We start from the raw sequence: 27,067 nt of genomic DNA, 5'->3' as shown, positions 1-27,067 counted from the left end.
TCAATATTAATGGGGGAAGGGACAGAAATAAGAGGGCTTGGGTATTAGAAGAAATAAAACAGAAAAGGCTTAATGTAGTTTTCCTTCAGGAGACACATAGTGATGAGGAAAATGAGGTTGACTGGGGTATGTGGTGGGAGGGGCAGCATATACTCAGTCATGGTACTAATTTCAGTGCTGGGGTGGCCATCTTGTTTTCCTCAGGGTTAGGGGTGACGGTGATATCTACAACAGAGATTGTCAAGGGTCGGGTTTTATTGGTCAAGGTGGATGTTATGGGGTTTTTGTTTGTTTTTTTGAATGTTTATGCTCCTAATGAGGGTACAGAGCGTCTTGTTGTGTTTGATCAAATAAAAGAAACCTTAAGACAGTGTGACCAAGAGGGGTGTATGGTTGTAGGGGGGGACTGGAACTGTACTGTGGATTTTACTGTTGATCGCACCGCTGAAGAACCTCACCTGCGGTCAGCCACTTTCCTGTCTGGCTTACTAACTGAGTTTGAGCTTTCTGATGTGTGGAGAGTAAGGAATGCAAAAGTAAGGCAGTACACATGGCTAAAAATTAATGAAGGTCGTGTCAGTGCAGCAAGGTTAGATAGGTTGTACGTATCTGATCAATACTGTAGTAGGGTTGGAAGGTGTGCCATTACTCCTGTGGGTTTCTCTGATCATCATATTGTTACTGTTGATATTCACTTGTCCTGTCCACGAAGGTCATCACCTTACTGGTATTTTAATGTTAAATTGTTACATGATGTCAAGTTTTGTGAACGGTTTTTGTTGTTTTGGGAAAAATGGAGGGTTACAAAAGGGAATTTTGAGTCCTTGAGACAATGGTGGGATGTTGGGAAGGCCCAAATACGAGTATTTTGTCAACAGTATACTGCTTTGTCTCAAATTGAAGTTAAAGAGACTATCAAGGCCCTTGAACAGGACATCAAATCAATTGAATTGAAGCTGCTCACTCAGAATGACCCTGGACTAGTCATGAACTTACAGGACAAGAGACATGAACTGAGGTCGTTTCTGCATGAAAGAGTGAAAGGTGCCTTGATTAGGTCTCGTTTCGCTTCCCTCAAGGACATGGATGCTCCTAGTGCTTTTTTTTTTAACCTTGGACAGTCGAAATTACAACGTAAACAGATGGTCTGCCTTCGTCTCCCTGATGGGAAGGTGACCACGGATGACAGTGAAATGCGTCAACATGCCGTGGATTTCTACTCTGCCCTCTATAAGGCGGAGGATTGTGACTCTCTGTGTACTGAACAGTTGTTACACGGTCTTCCTCAATTGGGACCTGAACAGAGAGTCGCATTGGACTCTGACATTACACTGCAAGAGCTGTCCACAGCAGTTATGCAGCTCTCAACAGGCCGAGCCCCTGGCATTGATGGTTTACCATCTGAGTTCTATAAGCACTTTTGGGGGTCTATTGGGGAGGATTTTTATGAAGTGGTGTGTGAATCTTTTAATGAGGGTTCTCTTCCTGTATCTTGTCAACGTGCGGTGCTTTCGCTGTTGCCAAAAAAGGGGGATTTGGCTCTCATAAAAAATTGGAGACCTGTTGCTTTGCTGTGTGCAGAATACAAAATAGTTTCTAAATGTCTCTCAAACAGGTTGAAAGAGTATCTGGGATTGTTGGTCCACAAGGACCAGTCCTACTGTGTACCTGATCGCTCAATTGTTGACAACTTGTTTCTGATAAGAGATGTTTTAGACATTTGTAAACTGTCTGATGTAAATGTGGGTTTACTTTCTTTGGATCAGGAGAAGGCTTTTGACCGAGTGGACCACCAGTATTTGTTTAAAACGATGAAAGCCTTTGGGTTTGGGGATGTTTTTTTGTCTTGGATGAATTTACTGTATGCTGGGACCTCGTGTATGGTGAAGGTGGGGGGTGGTTTGAGTTGCCCCATCCCTGTCCAAAGGGGCATCAGGCAGGGATGCCCAATTTCAGGGCAGTTATATAGTCTGGCGATTGAACCAATGCTTTGTTTTTTAAGAGCGAAGCTTACTGGTTTCTCTGTGCCAGGTGTAATGAAGGGTCCCACGATAGCACTGTCTGCGTATGCAGATGATGTGACAGTTTTTATTACAGGGGCTGAGGATGTTAAGGTTCTCTCAGACGCTTTAATGGTGTATGAGGGGGCCTCCTCAGCTAGAGTCAATTGGGGAAAGAGTGAAGCGCTGTGGGCAGGTCAGCTTCAGATAGGGTCCGCTCCACGGTTACCAGGGGGGCTTCAGTGGGGCAGAGATGGGATGAAGACATTGGGTGTTTTTCTAGGCTCTGATGTCTTTCAGAAAAAGAACTGGGAGGGTGTAGTGGAGAAAGTGTGTGCCAGACTGTCAAGATGGAAATGGGTGCTATCCCAGTTGTCTTATAGGGGAAGGGTACTGGTAATTAATAATCTTGCTGCCTCTACCCTGTGGCACAGACCAATGATTTTGCAGCCACCAAAGGGTCTGATACAAGAGCTTCAGAGGACCCTTGTCAATTTCTTCTGGTCTGGACAACACTGGATCAAAGCTGCAGCCCTGTACCTGCCACTGCACGAGGGGGGACAAGGCCTGGTGGACATTTCCTCTAGGATCATGGCTTTCCGGCTTCAAGCAGCCCAGAGACTGTTGTACAGTGACGGTTCTAGCTGGGTCGACACAGCCTACGCATTGATGAGGAGAGCGGGCTGTTTGGGCTTAGACAAGCACCTTTTCCTCTTAAAGCTGGAGGGGGGTGAGTTGAATGGCCTGACTCCATTTTTTGAGTCTGTTATGCAGGCTTGGAGGGTTCTTGTCAAGTCCCGTAAGGCCGGCACGCTACCAGGGATGTGGCTTTTTGAAGAGCCTCTTTTTTATAACACTGCCATCCAGTCCAGTGCTCTGGGTTCAGCCAGCCTGCGTTCATGCCTGTTAGGTGTCGGGTGCATCAAGCTGGGTCATCTGATGCAGAGCAGGAGCAGATCGTTGGAGGAGCTGGGAGAAAGAGCGGGGATCCGATCATCTCGCCTACTGAGGAAGGTCGTCGCTGAGGTCTGTGATTCCTTGCCAGTTCTTCATCGTCAGTATGTGACTGACACTTCCAATTCTGATCGGTGGAAGGAGGGTCTGGATTATGTGTTCCCTGCACTGATTGTTAGTGCTGCGGTGGGGGCATTTGAGGAGGACGTGGGGATGCTGCTTTCCTTCGATACCCCGGAGCTGGGGGAGTTCAAGGAGGTGGGAAAGAAGGCCATGTACAGAATATGTGTAAAGGTGTCCCATGCCTCTTCCCTGGAAGGGGTAAAATCGACGAGGTGGGCGGGTGTGCTTGGTCCAGGTGCTTCCCCAAAAGGCTGTTGGCGATCATTATACAAACTGCCGATTGATAAGAGGACGGCTGACCTCCAATGGAGGATAATACATGGAGCTATAGCCACTAACATGCATCTGGTACACCTGGACCCTACTGTTGGGGAAGGGTGTCCATTCTGTGCAGAGTCTGAAACTCTGGCACACCTGTTTTTACTGTGTCCCAGGTTGGTCGGGATGATTGACCTGATCACTGACTGGTTCTCAACGTTGGGAGAGGTTTTCTCTTCCCAACTGTATGTATTTGGGCCAAAGTACAGGTTCAGTCAAAAGGGTGTCGTTGTGTTGCTTAATTTTGTGTTAGGGGCAGCAAAATTAGTGATATGGAAGACCCGAAAGAACAGTATTCGGGGACAAGGGTCTGTGGATGTGGTGGGAATGCTGGAGGGAATGGTGGCAGCGAGACTAAGGGTTGAGTTTGCCTATTATAAACTTGTCAACAATATTGATCTGTTTTTGAGTATATGGGGTATTCAGAGGCTGAGTATTTATGAGTATTTATTGTGTGGTGGGCTCCCAGACCCAATAAAGATTATTTAAAACTCAAACTCTCTCTCTCTCTCTCTCTCTCTCTCTCTCTCTCTCTCTCTCTCTCTCTCTCTCTCTCTTTCTCTGTCTCTTTCTCTGTCTCTCTCTCTCTCTCTCTCTCTCTCTCTCTCTCTCTCTCTGGCTCTCTCTCTGGCTCTCTCTCTCTCTCTGGCTCTCTCTCTCTCTCTCTCTCTCTCTCTCTCTCTCTCTCTCTCTCTTTCTCTGTCTCTGTCTCTTTCTCTGTCTCTCTGTCTCTCTCTCTCTCTCTCTCTCTCTCTCTCTCTCTCTCTCTCTCTCTCTCTCTCTCTCTCTCTCTCTCTCTCTCTTTCTCTGTCTCTTTCTCTGTCTCTTTCTCTGTCTCTCTCTCTCTCTCTCTCTCTCTCTCTCTCTCTCTCTCTCTCTCTCTCTGGCTCTCTCTCTGGCTCTCTCTCTCTCTCTGGCTCTCTCTCTCTCTCTCTCTCTCTCTCTCTCTCTCTCTCTCTCTCTCTCTCTCTCTCTCTCTCTCTCTCTCTCTCTCTCTCTCTCTCTCTCTCTCTCTCTCTCTGGCTCTCCTCCAGCACCAGACAGCACATCAGGTGTGATTTCCAAGACAATCGAGATATGTTTGCACAAAGAAGGGACCAGCTTCGGCTTCGTCATGAGAGGTACTATACTATGTCACAGATCCTGTTTCCTCTTGTCCCCTACTGGTTAATTTGACTATTTTCCAGTCACTAACCCTAACCCTAACCCATAAAGAAGCACACTCAAATTGATTTAAGCTAGCCTCAGCAGTCTCAACAGTGTCCCCAATTGGAATTGCTAATTTCCTAACAACGCCATCCACAGCCCAATAAAATACTGAGTAATTTGGGCTGTAGGGAAATCAATCCAAGATTAACTGCACAGTTAGCATGGAAGATTATTTTTAGCTATTAGCGTCTGAAAGGATTAGCGAAACAGAGTAAAATATGACCACACATTCCAATGCTTCCTTTATTGGTTAACAATGTTTTCATGCAGATGTTTGTTAGGTAAATGCCCTATTAAAAGTCATGCGAAGCCTGTTTTACCTGTATTACCTGTATTACCTGTATTACCAAACTGCTTCCTCACGAGGTATGTTTCATGTGACGTTTCAGGGGGCTCACATGAAGACTGGAACAAATCACGCCCCCTAGTGGTGACATACGTCCGGCCGGGAGGTCCTGCAGACAGGTATGGGTCCCATACGACATCCTATTCCGCATATAAAATGAAATAGAATATTTCTTTATTTTGTCTAGCTTTGGTATGTCAGAAATGTTGTCTTGAGCTTTGCTACCACAGGATACAATACATATTTTTGAGAAGGGGCACAGGGTCAGCTGCAGTTCAGTACATATCCCCTCGAGCTATTTTATAGTACACTATATAGGATCTAAATGTAGTGCATTACTGGTGTCATCTGAGAGCCTGTGTTAACTTTGTTCTGTTTGGCTGAGAGGGATATTGAATATATGAATATGTATCCTGAATATTTTGTCTGGCGCTCGTTACATATGCATGTTTTCCCTTTTTCCTCTCTTCCCACCCAATTGTAAAATAAGCGAGATGAGAAATGTCGGAGAAGAGAGGGGGAGAGAGGAGAGGTAGAAGGAGAGGAGAGGAGAATTGAAGTGAGAAGAGGAGAGGTAGAAGTAGAGACAGTGGAGATGAGAGGAAAAGAAAGGAGGAGAGGAGAAGAGAGAAGAGGAGAAGAAATGAGAGGAGAAGAGAGGAGGGGACAAGAGAAGAAAAGAGAGGAGAGGTAGAAGGAAAGGAGATGAAAAGAGAGAAGAGAGGAGAGGGAAATAAATGAGAGGAGAGAAGAAAAGAGGAGAGGAAAGGAGAGGAGAAGAGAAGAGAGGAAGAAGGAGAGAGAGGAGAGGAGAAGAGAGGAGATGAGAAGAGAGGAGATGAGAAGAGAAGAGATGAGAAGAGAGGAGAGGAGAAGAGAAGAGAGGAGAAGAGAAGAGAGGAGATGAGAAGAGAAGAGAGGAGATGAAAGGAGAGGAGAAGAGAAGAGAGGAAGAAGGAGAGAGAGGAGAGGAGAAGAGAGGAGATGAGAAGAGAGGAGATGAGAAGAGAAGAGAGGAGAAGAGAAGAGAGGAGATGAAAGGAGATGAGAAGAGAAGAGAGGAGAAGAGAGGAGAGAAGATCTAACAGAGTGCTCTCTTCCTGCCATAATGAAACTGGATTTATTCAGTATGCCACTTGGCAGAGGGAATGGAAATGCTGCTTGGGTTTTCTCTGCCATTTGTAAGATAGTCCGAATGTAGTTACAGAACATTGTTTGAGATGCGTCCCCTTAAATACCATGTGACAGGTTGCAGAAACTGGAACAGAACATGCAATTATTCTTCTTCTCCTCCCTCTGTCCCTGTCCTTCTTTCCCATCCTTCTCTCTCTGTTTCTCTCTTCCTCTGTCCCGCTCTCTCTCTTCCTCTGTCCCGCTCTTTCTCTGTCCCACTCTCTCTCTCTGTCCCGCTCTCTCTCCATCCTGCTCTCTCTCTCACTCTTTCTCTCTCTCTGTTCCACTCTCTCTCTCATTCTCTCTCTCTCTCTCGCTCTCTCTCTCTCTCTCTCTCTCTCTCTCTCTCTCTCTCTCTCTCTCTCTCTCTCTCTCTCTCTCTCTCTCTCTCTCTCTCTCGCTCTCTCTCTCTCTCTCTCTCTCTCTCTCTCTCTCTCTCTCACACACACTCCCTCCCCCTTTGACCCACAAGACTGTAGGGTGTAGCTGTCTGAGAAATCTTTCCTCTCTGTGCCTTTGGTTCAGTCAATGTTCCTCTGTTTCTGTTGTCTCCAATGACTGTTGTTGTCTTCCAATAATACTTGTCGCCAGGATCTAAGTTGTGTAGAATTCCTTAATAGTTTGGTTGGATAGAAGCCATATTAATTTACAAAATGTCTAATGTGACAGTTTTTGAGTAACATTTGTAAACAGTTTTTTGCTTTGCTTTACCTTTCACATACATCAAAAAGAAAAGCCATGGGTTTGTGATTGCCCACCCCATAAAAAGGATCTGTGCATCTACGTGTGTCTAGTATAGCATATTTTCACTAGGTTGTTCCTGGTTAGGTCACATGGCCAGGAACAAAACCTGGATATACTAATTCATCTATCCCTGTTTATTGAACCAAAAACAGTGTCCCATCTCTGCCCCTCTCTTCCCTTTTTCTTTCTCTAACCTTGCCCTGTCTCTCCTCTCCCTGTCTCTCCTCTCCCTGTCTCTCTACTCTCCCTGTCTCTCTACTCTCCCTGTCTCTCTACTCTCCCTGTCTCTCTCCTTTCCCTGTCTCTCTCCTCTCCCTGTCTCTCCTCTCCCTGTCTCTCTCCTCTCCCTGTCTCTCCTCTCCCTGTCTCTCCTCTCCCTGTCTCTCCTCTCCCTGTTTCTCTCCTTTCCCTGTCTCTCTCATTTCCCTGTCTCTCTCATCTCCCTGTCTCGCTCCTCTCCCTGTCTCTCCTCTCCCTGTCTCTCTTCTCTCCCTGTCTCTCCTCTCCCTGTTTCTCTCCTTTCCCTGTCTCTCTCATTTCCCTGTCTCTCTCCTCTCCCTGTCTCTCATCTCCCTGTCTCGCTCCTCTCCCTGTCTCTCTCTCTCTCTCTCTCTCTCTCTCTCTCTCTCTCTCTCTCTCTCTCTCTCTCTCTCTCTCTCTCTCTCTCTCTCTCTCTCTCTCTCTCTCTCTCTCTCTCTCTCTCTCTCTCTCTCTCTCTCTCTCTCTCTCTCTCTCTCTCTCTCTCTCTCTCTCTCTCTCTCTCTCTCTCTCTCCCCCCCCTCTGTCCCTGTACCATGTCTCCCTGTAGAGAGGGCACTCTGAAGCCGGGCGACCGTCTGATGAGTGTTGACGGGGTACCTCTCCACAGTGCCAGCCATGGAGATGCCCTCACCGTGCTCAACCAGTGTGGTCAGGAGGCCCTTTTCCAGATCGAGTATGACGTCTCTATCATGGGTAAGAGAAACCATAGAGATATGATATACTCCATCAGAGAAAACTCTCCTGGAGAAATGAATAAGTAATAATTAAATAAATAAAACCATTTCTGCTGACTGTTCGTGGTCTGGCATCCAGACTGAATGTTTACTTTGTTTTACTTGTTTTATTTGTTTGTTTCACCTCACTGAAATGTGAAATGGAATAATATTCATGGGGTAGTATTCATGGAATAATCTTCATGGGGTAGTATTCATGGGGTAGTATTCATGGGGTAATATTCATGGGGTAATATTCATGGGGTAGTATTCATGGAGTAGTATTCATGGGGTAGTATTCATGGGGTAATATTCATGGAGTAGTATTCATGGGGTAGTATTCATGGGGTAATATTCATGGGGTAGTATTCATGGGGTAATATTCATGGGGTGGTATTCATGGGGTAATATTCATGGGGTAATATTAATGCGGTAGTAGTCATGGGGTAGTATTCATGGGGTAATATTCATGGGGTAGTATTCATGGAGTAATATTAATGGGGTAGTAGTCATGGGGTAGTATTCATGGGGTAGTATTCATGGGGTAATATTCATGGGGTAGTAGTCATGGGGTAGTATTCATGGGGTAATATTCATGGGGTAGTATTCATGGGGTAGTATTCATGGGGTAATATTCATGGGGTAGTAGTCATGGGGTAATAGTCATGGGGTAGTATTCATGGGGTAGTATTCATGGGGTAATATTCATGGGGTAGTAGTCATGGGGTAGTATTCATGGGGTAATATTCATGGGGTAGTATTCATGGGGTAGTATTCATGGGGTAATATTCATGGGGTAGTAGTCATGGGGTAGTATTCATGGGGTAGTATTCATGGAGTAGTATTTATGGGGTAGTATTCACGGGGTAATATTCATGGGGTAATATTCATGGGGTAGTATTCATGGGGTAGTATTCATGGGGTAGTATTCATGGGGTAATATTCATGGGGTAGTAGTCATGGGGTAGTATTCATGGGGTAGTATTCATGGGGTAGTATTCATGGGCTAATATTCATGGGGTAGTATTCATGGGGTAGTATTTATGGGGTAATATTCATGGGGTAATATTCACGCGGTAGTATTCATGGAGTTATATCCATGGGGTAATATTCATGGGGTAATATTCATGGGGTAGTATTCATGGAGTAGTATTCATGGGGTAGTAATCATGGGGTAATGCTCATGGGGTAGTGTTCATGGGGTAGTATTCATGGGGTAGTATTCATGGGCTAATATTCATGGGGTAGTATTCATGGGGTAGTATTCATGGGGTAGTATTCATGGGGTAATATTCATGGGGTCGTATTCATGGAGTAATATTCATGGGGTAGTATTCATGGGGTAGTATTCATGGTGTAATAATCATGGGGTAGTATTCATGGGGTAATTTTCATGGGGTAGTATTCATGGGGTAATAATCATGGGGTAGTATTCATGGGGTAATATTCATGGGGAATTTTTCATGGGGTAGTATTCATGGGGTCGTATTCATTGAGTAATATTCATGGGGTAATATTCATGGGGTAGTATTCATGGGGTAGTATTCATGGGGTAGTATTCATGGAGTAGTTTTCATGGAGCAATATTCATGGGATAATATCCATGGGGTAGTATTCATGGGGTAGTGTTCATTGGGTAATATCCATGGGGTAGTATTCATGGGGTAGTATTCGTGGGGTAGTATTCATGGAGTAGTGTTCATTGGGTAATATCCATGGGGTAGTATTCATGGGGTAGTGTTCATTGGGTAATATCCATGGGGTAATATTCATGGGGTAGTATTCATGGGGTAGTATTCATGGAGTAATATTTATGGGGTAATATTCATGGGGTAGTATTCATGGGGTAATATTCATGTGGTAATAGTCATGTGGTAATATTCATGGGGTAGTATTCATGGGGTAGTATTCATGGGGTAATATTCATGGAGTAATATTCATTAGGTAATATTAATGTAGTAATATTCATGTAGTAATAGTAATGTAGTAATATTAATGTAGTACTATTACTGTAGTAATATTAATGTAGTACTATTCATGTAGTAATATTCATGTAGTAATATGTCTTTCCTGGAGACGGGCATCTGGTAAACTTCAATTTCAGATTTGAAAAAAAATCTCTGCTCTGGAGAAACATTGTGTTCGTTCTTCTCAGACTGAAGTCAAAAGTTAAGTGACACTCCTGCTACTCTCTGTGGTAGGGAGTGCTCTCTCCTTGTTATGTTTTAATTGTGAATCTCAAATAGCAGGTTTTCTATCTGGCTGAGTGGCAGACTGGTGACCCTTCAACTCCTCCCAGTATTGAGGTTAAAGTGGCTACCCCGTGTTGCCAGTTGCTAATGAGATGTTTCCAGAACAATCTGTAACACCTTGCCAACAGCCCGCCCTTGCGAGCCACGCCCACTAAGTCTGGAACAGGGAGAAGTACACCCCCCAGTCTCCCTTTAGACAGGGTTCTCTGACATGGTAGAATTATGTACTGGGACTGGGTCCCAGGCAGACACAGCAGACTAACTCGGTTACAAAAGGTTGCGTGTTCTCTTCCTATATATCAAATCTGCAGAAAGTAAGCCCCCCTATTGAGTACAGTGTGTGGTAAATGGTAAATACGCTTAGCTAGCTGCAGATCCGTGGTTAAAAAATGAGACAATGGAAACAGCTGTTGTTGTCTTTTACTCCTCCAACAACCATTCCCTATCATCCAATATTACAACCAGCTACCACCACAGAATATTACAACTAACTACCACCACAGAATATTACAACTAACTACCACCACAGAATATTACGACTAACTACCACCACAGAATATTACAACTAACTACCACCACACAATATTACAGCTACAGCTACCACCACATAATATTACAACCAACTACCACCACATACTATTACAACCAACTACCACCACAGAATATTACAACCAACTACCACCACAGAATATTACAACCAACTACCAGCACAGAATACAACAACCAACTACCACCACAGAATATTACAACTATTTATCACCACACAATGTTACAGCTACAGCTACCACCACAGAATATTACAACCAACTACCACCACAGAATACAACAACCAACTACCACCACAGAATGCAACAACCAACTACCAGTACAGAATATTACAACCAACTACCACCACAGAATACTACAGCTACAACTACCACCACAGATTATTACAACTAATTATCACCACACAATATTACAGCTACAGCTACCACCACATAATATTACAACCAACTACCACCACAGAATATTACAACCAACTACCACCACATAATATTACAACCAACTACCACCACATAATATTACAACCAACTACCACCACATAATATTACAACCAACTACCACCACATAATATTACAACCAACTACCACCACATAATATTACAACCAACTACCACCACATAATATTACAACCAACTACCACCACAGAATATTACAACCAACTACCACCACATAATATTACAACCAACTACCACCACATAATATTACAACCAACTACCACCACATAATATTACAACCAACTACCACCACATAATATTACAACCAACTACCACCACAGAATATTACAACCAACTACCACCACAGAATATTACAACCAACTACCACCACATAATATTACAACCAACTACCACCACATAATATTACAACCAACTACCACCACATAATATTACAACCAACTACCACCACATAATATTACAACCAACTACCACCACATAATATTACAACCAACTACCACCACATAATATTACAACCAACTACCACCACATAATATTACAACCAACTACCACCACATAATATTACAACCAACTACCACCACATAATATTACAACCAACTACCACCACAGAATATTACAACCAACTACCACCACATAATATTACAACCAACTACCACCACATAATATTACAACCAACTACCACCACAGAATATTACAACCAACTACCACCACATAATATTACAACCAACTACCACCACATAATATTACAACCAACTACCACCACATAATATTACAACCAACTACCACCACATAATATTACAACCAACTACCACCACATAATATTACAACCAACTACCACCACATAATATTACAACCAACTACCACCACAGAATATTACAACCAACTACCACCACAGAATATTACAACCAACTACCACCACATAATATTACAACCAACTACCACCACATAATATTACAACCAACTACCACCACAGAATATTACAACCAACTACCACCACAGAATATTACAACCAACTACCACCACATAATATTACAACCAACTACCACCACAGAATATTACAACCAACTACCACCACATAATATTACAACCAACTACCACCACATAATATTACAACCAACTACCACCACATAATATTACAACTAACTACCACCACATAATATTACAACCAACTACCACCACATAATATTACAACCAACTACCACCACATAATATTACAACCAACTACCACCACATAATATTACAACCAACTACCACCACATAATATTACAACCAACTACCACCACATAATATTACAACCAACTACCACCACAGAATATTACAACCAACTACCACAACAGAATATTACAACTAACTACCACCACATAATATTACAACCAACTACTACCACAGAATACAACAACCAACTTTGAGTATAGTGTACAAAAAGCATTAATCAATATCTGTATTTTCCTGGCTGCGGTACTGCTGGTTTTCATGCATCCCCTCTAATCAGAGACTGAGTCAGACCTCTCTGGACAATTAATGACAATAACTGACCAATTATTTCCAGGTAAAAAAGGCAAAGCAGCGGTACTTCTGTACCTCGAGTGCCTGAATCGAACTGCCCTGGACTATAATGGCTGATAATTGTCCCATGTTCCTGCTGTTAACTCCTGATTATAATACCTTTCTGGGAGGTGGACTCTGAATGCCATATCATTGCCACCATTCAGTTGCAGGCACTAAAACATTGTTCAAACCCTGTACTGTGGAACAGCTTTTTTTCTGACTAATTATCAAAAGGAAGTGCATTGCATGAATATTGTGATAATTGTTCTACCAATACTACCGCAACTGTATTCAATTCAATTTTCATCTGTGCCTTTCAGATACTGTGATTAATGCATCTGGTCCCCTATTGGTGGAGATCGCCAAATCACCGGGGGCAGCTCTGGGTATCACCTTGACAACCGCCACCCACAGGAACAAACAGGTCATCGTCATCGACAGGATCAAAGCAGCTAGTGTGGTGGACAGGTGAGCTGACAGACCCACAGCTAGTGTGGTGGACAGGTGAGCTGACAGACCCACAGCTAGTGTGGTGGACAGGTGAGCTGACAGACCCACAGTTAGTGTGGTGGACAGGTGAGCTGACAGACCCACAGCTATCGCATTCATGTTTTATGGACTGAATAACTACCAAATATAACTTTTTTTTAAAATCTGTTAACATTGATAACAGTATCATAGCATGGTGGACAGGTGAGACACGCTCTCCTCACTGCATCCACAATCTGACAAACAGATAAACAGTCTCCCTATCACATCACTCAACAGATAAACAGTCTCCCTATCACATCACTCAACAGATAAACAGTCTCCCTATCACATCACTCAACAGATAAACAGTCTCCCTATCACATCACTCAACAGATAAACAGTCTCCCTATCACATCACTCAACAGATAAACAGTCTCCCTATCACATCACTCAACAGATAAACAGTCTCCCTATCACATCACTCAACAGATAAACAGTCTCCCTATCACATCATTTCATTCAACAGATACTGTATACAGTTCAGCAAAGCAGTGAGCAGCAGTGATTCAGGAGAGCACACTTGAATACAAAATTCTCTCTCTCTCTCTCTCTCTCTCTCTCTCTCTCTCTCTCTCTCTCTCTCTCTCTCTCTCTCTCTCTCTCTCTCTCTCTCTCTCTCTCTCTCTCTCTCTCTCTCTCTCTCTCTCTCTCTCTCTCTCTCTCTTTCTATCAATTCAATTCAAGGGGCTTTATTGGCATGGGTAAAATATGTTAATGTTGCCAAAGCAAGTGAAGTAGATAGTAAACAAAATAGAAATATACAAAATGAACTGTAAACATTACCCTCACAGAAGTTCCAAAAGAATAAAGACATTTCAAATGTCATATTATGTATATATACAGTGTTGTAAGAATGTGCAAATGGTTAAAGTACAAAAGGGAAAATAAATTAACATAAATATGTGTTGTATTTACAATGGTGTTTGTTCTTCACTGGTTGACCTTTTCTTGTGGCAACAGGTCACAAATCTTGCTGCTGTGATGTCACACTGTGGTATTTTACCCAATAGATATGGGAGTTTATCAAAATCGGGTTTGTTTTCGAATCCTTTATGAACCTCTGTCTCTCTCTTCCCACTCTCACACCCCCCCCCACCCTCACCCTGCTCTCGCTGTCTCCCTCTTACTCCTCCCCACCTCGCTCTCTGTCTCTCTCTTCCCACTCTCACACCCCCCCCCACCCTCACCCTGCTCTCGCTGTCTCCCTCTTACTCCTCCCCACCTCGCTCCCTGTCTCTCTCTTCCCACTCTCCCCCCCCCCCCCCCCCCCCCCCCTCCACCACCACCATCCTCTCTATGTATCTCAGGAGTGGAGCCCTCCATATAGGAGACCACATCCTGTCCATCGATGGGACCAGCACAGAGCACTGTTCAGTCCTAGAGGCCACACAGCTATTAGCCAGCACCTCAGACCAGGCCAAGCTAGAGATCCTCCCTGCCCACCACAGCAGACTGCCCAGCAAACCCCAGGACACTGGTGAGTGTGGACACGTTGGTTTTACTGTCCAAGTGGGGACCCAAAAGAAATCCTATTTTCCCTAACCCCTAAGACTAACACCTTACCCCAAAACTAACCCTACCCTTAACCCTTAACCCCTAACCCTAAGACTAACACCTAACCCTAAAACTAACCCTACCCTTAACCCTAACCTTAACCCCTAGCCCCTAACCCTAAAACTAACCCTAACCTTTAACATTAACCCTACCCTTAACCCTTAACCCCAAACTCCTAATCCTAAACCTAACCCCTAACCCCAAACCCTAATTGTAGCCCTAACTGTAAACCTAACCCCTGAGCCTAATATACTATTTTTCCTATTGGTGACCGGCAAAATATCCACACTTGTCAGAGTTTTCCTTGTTTTACTATCCTTGTGAGGACTATTGGAACCTAAAATGATAGTAAAGTTAGACTATACAGACAGACAGGCACGCACACACACGCACGCACGCACGCACGCACGCACGCACGCACGCACGCACGCACGCACGCACGCACGCACACACACACACACACACACACACACACAGTCAGACAAGCACAGATGCCTGCGCACACAAATATACTGTACACGCACACACAGTCAGAAAGGCACACACACACACACACACACACAGACACACGTATATATACATGCGCACACACAAACATACAGTCATCGGGGACAGTCCTGTGATCTAACTTGCCGTCAGTTGTTTTAATTAGCTGTGCTGAACTTAATGGTTCCCCATGAGTATTACATTGAGAACAAGGTTTAATCAGAGATGCACATAGCCATAAAAAAATCATAAAATCTCAGTCAGAGGTAGAAAACTGAGAGCCCTGCACCGTGTAATACGTACAAAAAGCAAAGTCTTTGCATTTATAGCACAACATGACATATTTCTTGCATCCATTCCTGCTTTGGATGCTAACTATCTATGACCGGGCAAGCCAGAGCACATCAGACTAGAGCACATCAGACTAGAGCAGACCAGACTAGAGCAGACCAGACTAGAGCAGACCAGACTAGAGCACATCAGACTAGAGCACCTCAGACTAGAGCAGACCAGACTAGAGCAGACCAGACTAGAGCAGACCAGACTAGAGCACATCAGACTAGAGCAGATCAGACTAGAGCAGACCAGACTAGAGCAGACCAGACTAGAGCAGACCAGACTAGAGCAGACCAGACTAGAGCACCTCAGACTAGAGCACAGCAGACTAGAGCACAGCAGACTAGAGCACAGCAGACTAGAGCACATCAGACTAGAGCACCTCAGACTAGAGCACATCAGACTAGAGCACCTCAGACTAGAGCACCTCAGACTAGAGCAGACCAGACTAGAGCACATCAGACTAGAGCACATCAGACTAGAGCAGACCAGACTAGAGCACATCAGACTAGAGCACCTCAGACTAGAGCAGACCAGACTAGAGCAGACCAGACTAGAGCAGACCAGACTAGAGCACATCAGACTAGAGCAGATCAGACTAGAGCAGACCAGACTAGAGCAGACCAGACTAGAGCAGACCAGACTAGAGCAGACCAGACTAGAGCAGACCAGACTAGAGCACCTCAGACTAGAGCACCTCAGACTAGAGCACCTCAGACTAGAGCACAGCAGACTAGAGCACCTTAGACTAGAGCACCTCAGACTAGAGCACCTCAGACTAGAGCACACCAGACTAGAGCACCTCAGACAAGAGCACCTCAGACTAGAGCACAGCAGACTAGAGCACACCAGACTAGAGCACAGCAGACTAGAGCACATCAGACTAGAGCACATCAGACTAGAACACCTCAGACAAGAGCACCTCAGACTAGAGCACAGCAGACTAGAGCACAGCAGACTAGAGCACATCAGACTAGAGCACAGCAGACTAGAGCACAGCAGACTAGAGCACCTCAGACTAGAGCAGACCAGACTAGAGCAGACCAAACTAGAGCAGACCAGACTAGAGCACCTCAGACTAGAGCACAGCAGACTAGAGCACAGCAGACTAGAGCACAGCAGACTAGAGCACATCAGACTAGAGCACCTCAGACTAGAGCACATCAGACTAGAGCACCTCAGACTAGAGCACCTCAGACTAGAGCAGACCAGACTAGAGCACATCAGACTAGAGCAGACCAGACTAGAGCACATCAGACTAGAGCACCTCAGACTAGAGCACATCAGACTAGAGCACATCAGACAAGAGCACATCAGACTAGAGCACATCAGACTAGAGCACCTCAGACTAGAGCACCTCAGACTAGAGCAGACCAGACTAGAGCACATCAGACTAGAGCACATCAGACTAGAGCACATCAGACTAGAGCACCTCAGACTAGAGCACCTCAGACTAGAGCACCTCAGACTAGAGCAGACCAGACTAGAGCACATCAGACTAGAGCACATCAGACTAGAGCACCTCAGACTAGAGCAGACCAGACTAGAGCACAGCAGACTAGAGCACATCAGACCAGACCAGAGCACAGGTTCTTTACTACCGTTTTCAGAACCTCGAATACAGGGGGTGTTTCTCAATATGCATACTACAGTGCTCCGAGCACACAATCTGGAGCACGGGAGAGTCGGAGCATGAGTCCAAATCAAAGTATGCGAAACGGAGCACGAACACTTAAAAAAACGACGCAACATTTCTTGAAATCAATGGCGGCCATTATTTGAGTTGAAGCGAGAGAAAATTAACTCAGACTTTGGAAATAAATGTTGCCCATTCACATCTCATATGTTGCCTGACTACAATATTGCATCTTGAAAACGTTAATAAATATATTGTGTGATCATTTTGGCATGTTTACATGCCTACAATACCCACTGTAGTGTGCGTAGATTGCACACTACAGGGTAGACACTACAGGGTAGATCCTACAGGGTAGATACTACAGGGTAGATACTACAGGGTAGATTATACAGGGTAGATACTACAGGGTAGATTTCAACAGGGTAGACACTACAGGGTAGATTCAACAGGGTAGATACTACAGGGTAGATTCAACAGGGTAGATACTACAGGGTAGATTCAACAGGGTAGATTCAACAGGGTAGATTCAACAGGGTAGATTCAACAGGGTAGACACTACAGGGTAGATTCTACAGGGTAGATACTACAGGGTAGACACTACAGGGTAGATTCAACAGGGTAGATACTACAGGGTAGATTCAACAGGGTAGATACTACAGGGTATATACTACAGGGTAGATTCCAACAGGGTAGGCACTACAGGGTAGATTCAACAGGGTAGATTCAACAGGGTAGATACTACAGGGTAGATTCAACAGGGTAGATACTACAGGGTAGATTCAACAGGGTAGACACTACAGGGTAGACACTACAGGGTAGATTCAACAGGGTAGATTCAACAGGGTAGATTCAACAGGGTAGATACTACAGGGTATATACTACAGGGTAGATTCCAACAGGGTAGGCACTACAGGGTAGATTCAACAGGGTAGATTCAACAGGGTAGAACCTACAAGGTAGTTACTCCAGGGTAGAACCTACAGGGTAGATGCTACAGGGTAGATGCTACAGGGTAGCTCCTACAGGGTAGATACTACAGGGTAGCCACTACAGGGTAGATACTACAGGGTAGATTCAACAGGGTAGAACCTACAAGGTAGTTACTCCAGGGTAGAACCTACAGGGTAGACACTACAGGGTCGATACTAGTTTTCCAATTCCGTCTTCTTGGGCTGCTTTATTTGAATATATATTACACCAAAGATGATTATATCTAAGCCTCTATAACCTTATATAACTTATATAACTCTCCATCTGTGAATACGCGATGACAACCTCCATTGCCCTGTTAGCTGTTGTTGTTCAGGTTATTTGTTTCACACCTGTCTTCTCTAACATCCACGACACAAATCAGACCAGTGATATAACTTCAAAACCATGAACCGTGTCCTTCTCACCTCATAGTTGATTAAACGTTTGACGTCGCCTTAAAAAAGAAATGACTGTTTTAATCTTCTTATGAGATTTGAGCTTTCAACTGTCACTTCAGCATGTGTAGCTGACTCCCTGGTCATCATATCTGGCTGGTGTAGTCACTCTCACAATGGGGAGTGTGTGTGTGTGTGTGTGTGTGTGTGTGTGTGTGTGTGTGTGTGTGTGTGTGTGTGTGTGTGTGTGTGTGTGTGTGTGTGTGTGTGTGTGTGTGTGTGTGTGTGTGTGTGTGTGTGTGTGTGTGTGTGTGTTCCCAGAGAATCCTACAGTAGCTACCACTACCAGATGAGCTTACCCTGAGCTGCAGAGCAGCAAGGCAGGATTAGCCCTCACTGGATTGGCTGGTTTATAACCAAAATAAATAACACTCCTTTCCAAAGTTCTGTTTTTCTCCTTGGCTTTCATGAGAGAGTTTAAACCTTGAGGATTCATATCTCCACTACTGTAGCAGCCGCTGTCACTACCGCTGTATCCTACTAAGGGAGAATGCACTGTATGTGTGTGTGTGTGTGTATGTGTGCAAGCGTGTGTGTGTGTTTGCGTGTGTGCGTGCTTTCTTGCGTGCGTGTGTGTGTTTGTGTGTGTATGTGCGTGCGTGCGTTCGTGTGTTCGTGTGTATGTGTGTGCGTGTGCATGTGCGTGTGTGTGTTTAAATGTGTGCGTGTGTGTTTAAATGTGTGCGTGCTTGGCAACGCGCGTGTGTGTGCGTGTGCGCGTGCGTGTGTGTGTGTGTGTGTGTGTGTGACCTAATTTAGAGGAGCCAGACTGAGAAAGGGAGAGTGGATGATAGAGAGAGGGAGATAAAAAGAGAGAGGAAGAAGAAGAGAGAAAGAGAGAGAGGGAAAACATTCCATTCATTTCAACGCATCCTCTCCTAACGTTTTAAAGCTACTTATTTGTTTCCTCCCTTGCTGTGACATCACTTCCCCCTACAGTATTACCTCACGATGCACCTCCCCATTCACTGAATCTTCTTCCAGCCAGGACAATGACAATAGAGACGAAACAACCCTCTACCCCTCTATAGTGTCTTCGGAAAGATTTCAGGCCCCTTGACTTTTTTCACATTTTTTTTACATTACAATCTTATTATAAAATTAATTAAGTACATTATTTTCCTCTTCGATCTACACAGAATACCCCATAATGACATCACAATACCCCATAATGACATCACAATACCCCATAATGACAAAGTGAAAAAATACTTTTCTGTTTTCAAATGTATTAATAATGAAAAACAGAAATACCTTATTTACATAAGTTTTCAGACCCTTTGCTATGAGACTCGAAATTGAGCTCAGGTGCATCCCGTTTTCATTGATCATCCTTGAGATATTTCTACAACTTGATTGGAGTCCACCTGTGGTAAATTCAATTGATTGGACATGATTTGGAAAGGCACACACCTGTCTATTTAAAGGTCCCACAGTTGACAGTTCATGTCAAGGCAAAAACCAAGCCATGAGGTCGAAGGAATTGTCCGTAGAGCTCCGAGACACAGTGTGTCGAGGCACAGATCTGGGGAAGGGTACCTACATTTTTTTGCAGCATTGAAGATCCCCAAGAACACAGTGGCCTCCATCATTCTTAAATGGAAGAAGTTTGGAACCACCAAGACTCTTCCTTGAGCTGGCCAAATTGAGCAATTGGGGCAGAAGGGCCTTGGTCAGGGAGGTGACCAAGAACCCAATGGTCACTCTGACAGAGCTCTAGAGTTCCTCTGTGGAGATGGGAGAACCTTCCAGAAGGACAACCATCTCTGCAGCAGGACAACCATCTCTGCAGGCCTGGTCTGATGGTCTGATGAAACCAAGATTGAACTCTTTGGCCTGAATGCCAAGCGTCACGGAAAGGAAACCTGGCATCATCCCTACGGTGAAACATGGTGGTGGCAGCATCATGCTGTGGGGATGTTTTTCAGTGGCAGGGACTGGGAGACTAGTGAGGATCGAGGCAAAGATGAAAGGAGCAAAGTACAGAGAGATCCTTGATGAAAACCTGCTCCTAGAGCGCTCAGGACCTCAAACTGGGGTAAAGGTTAATCTTCCAACAGGACAACGACCCTAAGCACCCAGCCAAGACATTGCAGGAGTGGCTTCGGGACAAGTCTCTGAATGTCCTTGAGTGGCCCAGCCAGAGACCGGACTTGAACCCAATCGAACACCTCTGGAGAGACCTGAAAATAGCTGTTCAGCAATGCTCCCCATCCAACCTGACAGAACTTGAGAGGATCTGCATAGAAGAATGGGAGAAATTCCCCAAATACGGGTGTGCCAAGCTGGTAATGTCATACCCAAGAAGACTTGTAACTGCTGCCAAAAGTGCTTCAGCAAAGTACTGAGGGTTTGAAAACGTATGTACATGTGATATTTCACATTTTTATTTTGTAACAAATGTGCAAAAATGTCTAAAATCCTGTTTTCGCTTTGTAATTATGGGGTATTGTGATGTCATTATGGGGTATTGTGATGTCATTATGGGGTATTGTGATGTCATTATGGGGTATTGTGTGTAGATTGATCTGGGGGAAAAAACTATTTAATACATTTTAGAATAAGGCTGTAACGTAACAAAATGTGGAAAAAGTTTTGTCACAGCTCAGTGATTGACATATCTGTTCCCTTACATATATGATTAATTGTCATGTTTTAATGTATTGGTCTGATTAACATCATCAACCCATTTAATCCCATTGGTCACAATAGTGAAGAAAAACAGACTCTAGAGAAAGTTAAACTTGTACTCATCAACAAATAAGTCATACATTACAGTGTCTAGTATGATTTGGAGAAGTTTCAAATGATTTCTCAAAATGGTCACAAGACCGCAAGCATAAATCTCTAAGGTGTACTTAGTAAATACTTTGTACATATGTTTAAAGTGTCTAGTTTACATATGTGCCTTCATTTTTTAATACATTGAATCCATGATGCTTGTGGTATATGAAAATATCTTAGCGGTCACATTTGTGACCCATGGCAAAATACAGTGGCTCTAACTTACCAGTCTAAAGTTTGGACACACCTATTCATTCCAGGGTTTTTCTTTAGTGTTTACTATTTTCTACATTGTATAATAACAGTGAAGACATCACAACTATGAAATAACACATATGGAATCATGTAGTAACCAAAAAAGTTTTAAACAAATCAAAATATATTTTATATTCTACAAAGTAGCCACCCTTTGCCTTAATGACAGCTTGAAACACATTCATGTGGGAACAACTTCAAGACAGTTGGAAAAGCATTCCAGGTTAAGCTGGTTGAGAGAATACCAAGAGTGTGCAACTGTAGTGTATCTTCAGCTTAAACTGACAGATTTTAATGGGATTTTTTTTATGACGCTAATTAGATTTTTGCGGGGGTGTGACATCGACCTTAGGGGGGGCTTTAAACTGCAAATCCATATCAATCCAAATGCTTAAGTATTTGCGAACACGTTTGATTGGAAAACCATCTAATGAGTGAACATGTAGTTAATCAGAAACATTCTTACGAGAGTTTAAACTATTTGTTTGTTTGTTATGCTCGTATTAAGCACAAGTTTTAAATCAGCAAGTGATTCCTGCATACAGTAGCTATAAAATCTGACTGTTAGCATGTGGGTGTTAGGATTAGGGCATGGGGTAGCAGGGCGGGGGGGTGTAGGTCATTAGGGTATATAGATATTGGGGCTGATGAATAGAGTTAAATGTATGTTCATTTTATTATAGGCATAGCAATGTATGTTCCCATCGGTCACAATGAGAATAAAACTACTCTATAGTGTGCTTATCAATACGTTTTCTATACAAAGCATTTATAACGTGTAGTTTGTTTTAAAATGGGACTCTTATTCTCCCTCCTCCCAGTGCCTATCTTGTAAATAAAGGCATTACATTGACACCAGGTGGCCTACTCACACAGCTTGCTAATGAGACAATGAATGAAGCCCTATGAAACGCCAGTTCTATTGCATTGTACTGTCCCAGAGGTGTTTCTTCATCTCCTCACAACATTAATAATGCCAATGCTAAATCCCTCTTTAATAGACCTGTGAGGTCTGCTCCTGTCCTGTTACTGAGATAATGGCCTGCCTTAATACGAAGTGATTGGAAAATGAATTGTTATGTGAAACAATGCCGGAGCTGACTATGACTAACTAATGAAGTCCCTGTCTGTCTGAAGCCATAGGCACACTGGCAGGGTAATTACAAGGAGGGAGGGATAGAGAGAGAGAGAGAGGGAGAGAGGGGGTGAGAGAGAGAGAGAGAGAGAGAGGGAGGCTGAGAGAGGCAGAGAGAGAGCGAGAGGCAGAGAGAGAGCGAGGGAGAGAGAGAGAGACTGAGGCAGAGAGAAAGAGACAGAGAGAGAGAGGCAGAGAGAGAGAGAAGCAGGGAGAGAGAGAGGCACTGAGAGAGAGAGGCAAAGAGAGAGGCAAAGAGAGAGCCAGAGAGAGAGACAGAGAGAGAGAGAGGCAGAGAGAGAGAGGCAGAGAGAGAGAGGCAGAGAGAGAGGCAGGGAGAGAGAGAGAGAGAGAGAGAGAGTAAAGAGAGGAAGATGGGGCTTAGCCTGTCTTCATTTAATCCTTTATAACAGAACAGAGCAGAACAGAGTAGCGCCCGAGAATCATGCCACCCATCGGCTGTAGAGCCACAGCCACTGCCAGAGCCAGAGCCAGCTCGGCTAAATCCGACAATATTTTTATTAGTTGTAAACTGTCAACCACTAGACTGGAAACACTCAGCTCCAGTTCAGGTGGGTTGGTGCTATTTCAGACTGGTCGAAGGTACAGAAGTAAAATAGTTGTCACCCAAATAAAAACATCTATGTGTTTCTGTACAGTGAAATGTACATTTAACACTAAATATCTGCGTGCGCCAAATAGTGCGATTCATAAACTTGCCTCATGCCGTACAGACGCGTGTCTGATGTTATAGTCTCCTGAATAATGCCCATAATTCACCTTTTATGGTGACAAAAAAATGCCCTTATGTGCTGTATACTTTGGAAGTGTTGGAATTAGGCTAAGACAGTATCTAAAGGAAATAGCAATGGTGAACTTGATCAAATGTCTTTCGAGGTGTTGGCAGAATGTCTTCTATAGAAGCGACAATTACTCTACCTGACCATTTCTGAAAGACTGAAACATGTGCAAATAATTGTGGACCTGTAAACAGATCATTTGAATGCAGTAATGTTTTGCATTCACTTTTTCCTGAACCTAAATATGCTGCGCTGTCCAAGAATTCTGAAACATTGTCTACTCAAAAATAAAAAATTGAAAACTACAGTAGGCCTACTTACAACTGTCAGTTCACCCGTTAAATTGGACTGTATGTTATAAACTGCGCTCCCTGTCAGATGCATAGAGCAAAAACCTGAAATGATAATAGCCTATCAATAGCCCCAATTAAACGAGAGATGCGCATGGATGGCTACTTGGGGAATAGGAAATCAACTGTCTCAACATGGCGAGAAAAGGGTGAGGAATTTATTCTGCAATGGTTATGATATATACACTACCGGTCAAAAGTTTTAGAACACCTACTCATTCAAGGGTTTTTCTTTATTTTTACTATATTCTACATTGTAGAATAATAGTGAATATATCAAAACTATGAAATAACACATATGGAATCATGTAGTAACCATTAGACTACAACTATACTACTACTATACTACTACTAGACTACTAGACTACTACTAGACTACTACTAGACTACTAGACTACTACTAGACTACTACTAGACTACTACTACACTACTACTATACTACTAGACTACTACAATACTACTAGACTACTACTACACTACTACTACACTACTACTACACTACTACTACACTACTAGACTACTACTAGAATACTACTACACCACTAGACTACTACTAGACTACTACTAGACTACTACTACACTAATACTATACTACTAGACTACTACAATACTACTAGACTACTACTACACTACTACTACACTACTACTACACTACTAGACTACTACTAGAATACTACTACACCACTAGACTACTACTAGACTACTACTAGACTACTACTACACAACGACTACACTACTACTATACTACTAGACTACTACTATACTACTAGACTACTACTAGACCACTACTAGACTACTACTAGACTACTACTAGACTACTACTACACTACTACTACACTACTACTACACTACTACTACACTGCTAGACTACTACTAGACTACTTCTACACCACTAGACTACTACTAGACTACTACTACACTACTACTACACTACTACTACACTACTACTACACTACTACTATACTACTATACTACTAGACTACTACTAGACTACTACTATACTACTAGACTACTACTAGACCACTACTAGACTACTACTACATTACTAGACCACTACTAGACCACTACTAGACTACTAGACTACTACTAGACGACTTCTACACTACTAGACTACTACTAGACTACTACTATACCACTAGACTACTTCTACACTACTAGACTACTACTATACTACTACTAGAATAATACTATACTACTACTAGACTACTACTATACTACTAGACTACTTCTATACTACTATACTACTACTAGACTACTACTAGACTACTACTAGACTACTACTACACTACTAGACTACTACTAGACTACTAGACTACTACTACACTACTACTACACTACTGGACCACTACTACACAACTACTAGACTACTACTACACTACTAGACTACTACTAGACTACTACTAGACTACTAGACTACTACTAGACTACTACTACACTACTACTACACTACTACTAGACTACTAGACTACTACTACACTACTACTACACTACTGGACCACTACTAGACAACTACTAGACTACTACTACACTACTACTAGACTACTACTAGACTACTAGACGACTACTAGACTACTACTACACTACTAGACTACTAATAGACTACTACTACACTACTAGACTACTATACTACTACTAGACTACTACTACACTACTAGAATAATACTATACTACTGCTAGACTACTACTAGACTACTACCAGACTACTACTATACTACTACTATACTACTAGACTACTACTAGACTACTACTAAACTACAACTAGACTACTACTAGACTACTACTATACTACTAGAATACTACTATACTACTACTAGACTAATAATACGCTACCAGAATACTACTATACTACTGCTAGACTACTACTATACTACTATACTTCTACTAGACTACTACTATACTACTACTAGACTACTACTATACTACTAGACTACTACTATACTACTGGACTACTGCTATGCTACTACTATACTACTATACTACTACTATACTACTAGACTACTACTATACTACTATGCTTCTACTAGACTACTACTATGCTACTACTATACTAATATACTACTAATATACTACTGGACTACTACTATACTACTATACTTCTACTAGACTACTACTATACTACTACTAGACTACTACTATACTACTAGACTACTACTATACTACTGGACTACTGCTATGCTACTACTATACTACTAGACTACTACTATACTACTAGACTACTACTAGACTACTACTAGACTACTACTAGACTACTACTATACTACTAGACTACTACTATACTACCACTATACTACTACTAGACTACTACTATACTACTACTAGACTACCACTATACTACTACTATACTACTAGACTACTACTAGACTACTACTAAACTACCACTATACTACTACTAGACTACTACTATACCACTACTGGACTACCACTATACTACCGGGCTACTACTATACTACTAGACTACTACTATACTACTGTTATACTACTGGACCACTACTGGACTACTACTGTACTACTAGACTACTACTATACTACTGGGCGACTACTAGACTACTACTATACTACTGGGCGACTACTAGACTACTACTATACTACTAAACTACTAATATACTACTAGACTACTACTATACTACTAGACTACTACTATACTACTAGACTACTACTATACTACTGGGCGACTACTAGACTACTACTATACTACTAAATTACTAATATACTATTAGACTACTACTATACTACTAAACTACTAATATACTACTAGACTACTACTATACTACTACTATACTACTACTAGACTACTGCTATACCACAACTGGACTACCACTATACTACCGGACAACAAATATACTACTACTAGGCTACTAGACTACAACTATACTACTACTAGGCTATTAGACTACAACTATACTACTACTAGGCTACAAGACTACTATTATACTACTACTACTATACTACTGGACTGCTACTAAACTACTACTATACTACTAAACTACTACTATACTACTAAACTACTACTATACTACCACTATACTACTACTAGACTACTACTATACTACTGCTATGCCACAACTGGACTACCACTATACTACTGGGATACAACAATACTACTACTAGGCTACTAGGCTACAACTATACTACTAC

The 27,067-nt window shown here is 42.8% G+C and overlaps 1 protein-coding gene across 1 annotated transcript in view; it reads left to right on the top strand.

The window, feature by feature from the left end:
• grip2b (glutamate receptor interacting protein 2b) overlaps positions 1–27,067 on the top strand; it is a 190,285-nt gene that overhangs the window by 91,566 nt on the left and 71,652 nt on the right. The window contains 7 exon segments of the mRNA XM_039015456.1: positions 2,158–2,178; positions 3,015–3,042; positions 4,421–4,516; positions 4,994–5,069; positions 7,676–7,821; positions 12,956–13,103; positions 14,474–14,643. Of these exon segments, the coding sequence (XP_038871384.1) occupies positions 2,158–2,178; positions 3,015–3,042; positions 4,421–4,516; positions 4,994–5,069; positions 7,676–7,821; positions 12,956–13,103; positions 14,474–14,643 (685 nt within the window).

This window comes from Salvelinus namaycush, chromosome 20 (assembly GCF_016432855.1).
Source record: "Salvelinus namaycush isolate Seneca chromosome 20, SaNama_1.0, whole genome shotgun sequence".
NCBI lineage: Eukaryota > Metazoa > Chordata > Actinopteri > Salmoniformes > Salmonidae > Salvelinus > Salvelinus namaycush.
Note: the sequence above shows the minus strand (reverse complement) of the source record. Positions and strands in the feature narration are given on the sequence as shown.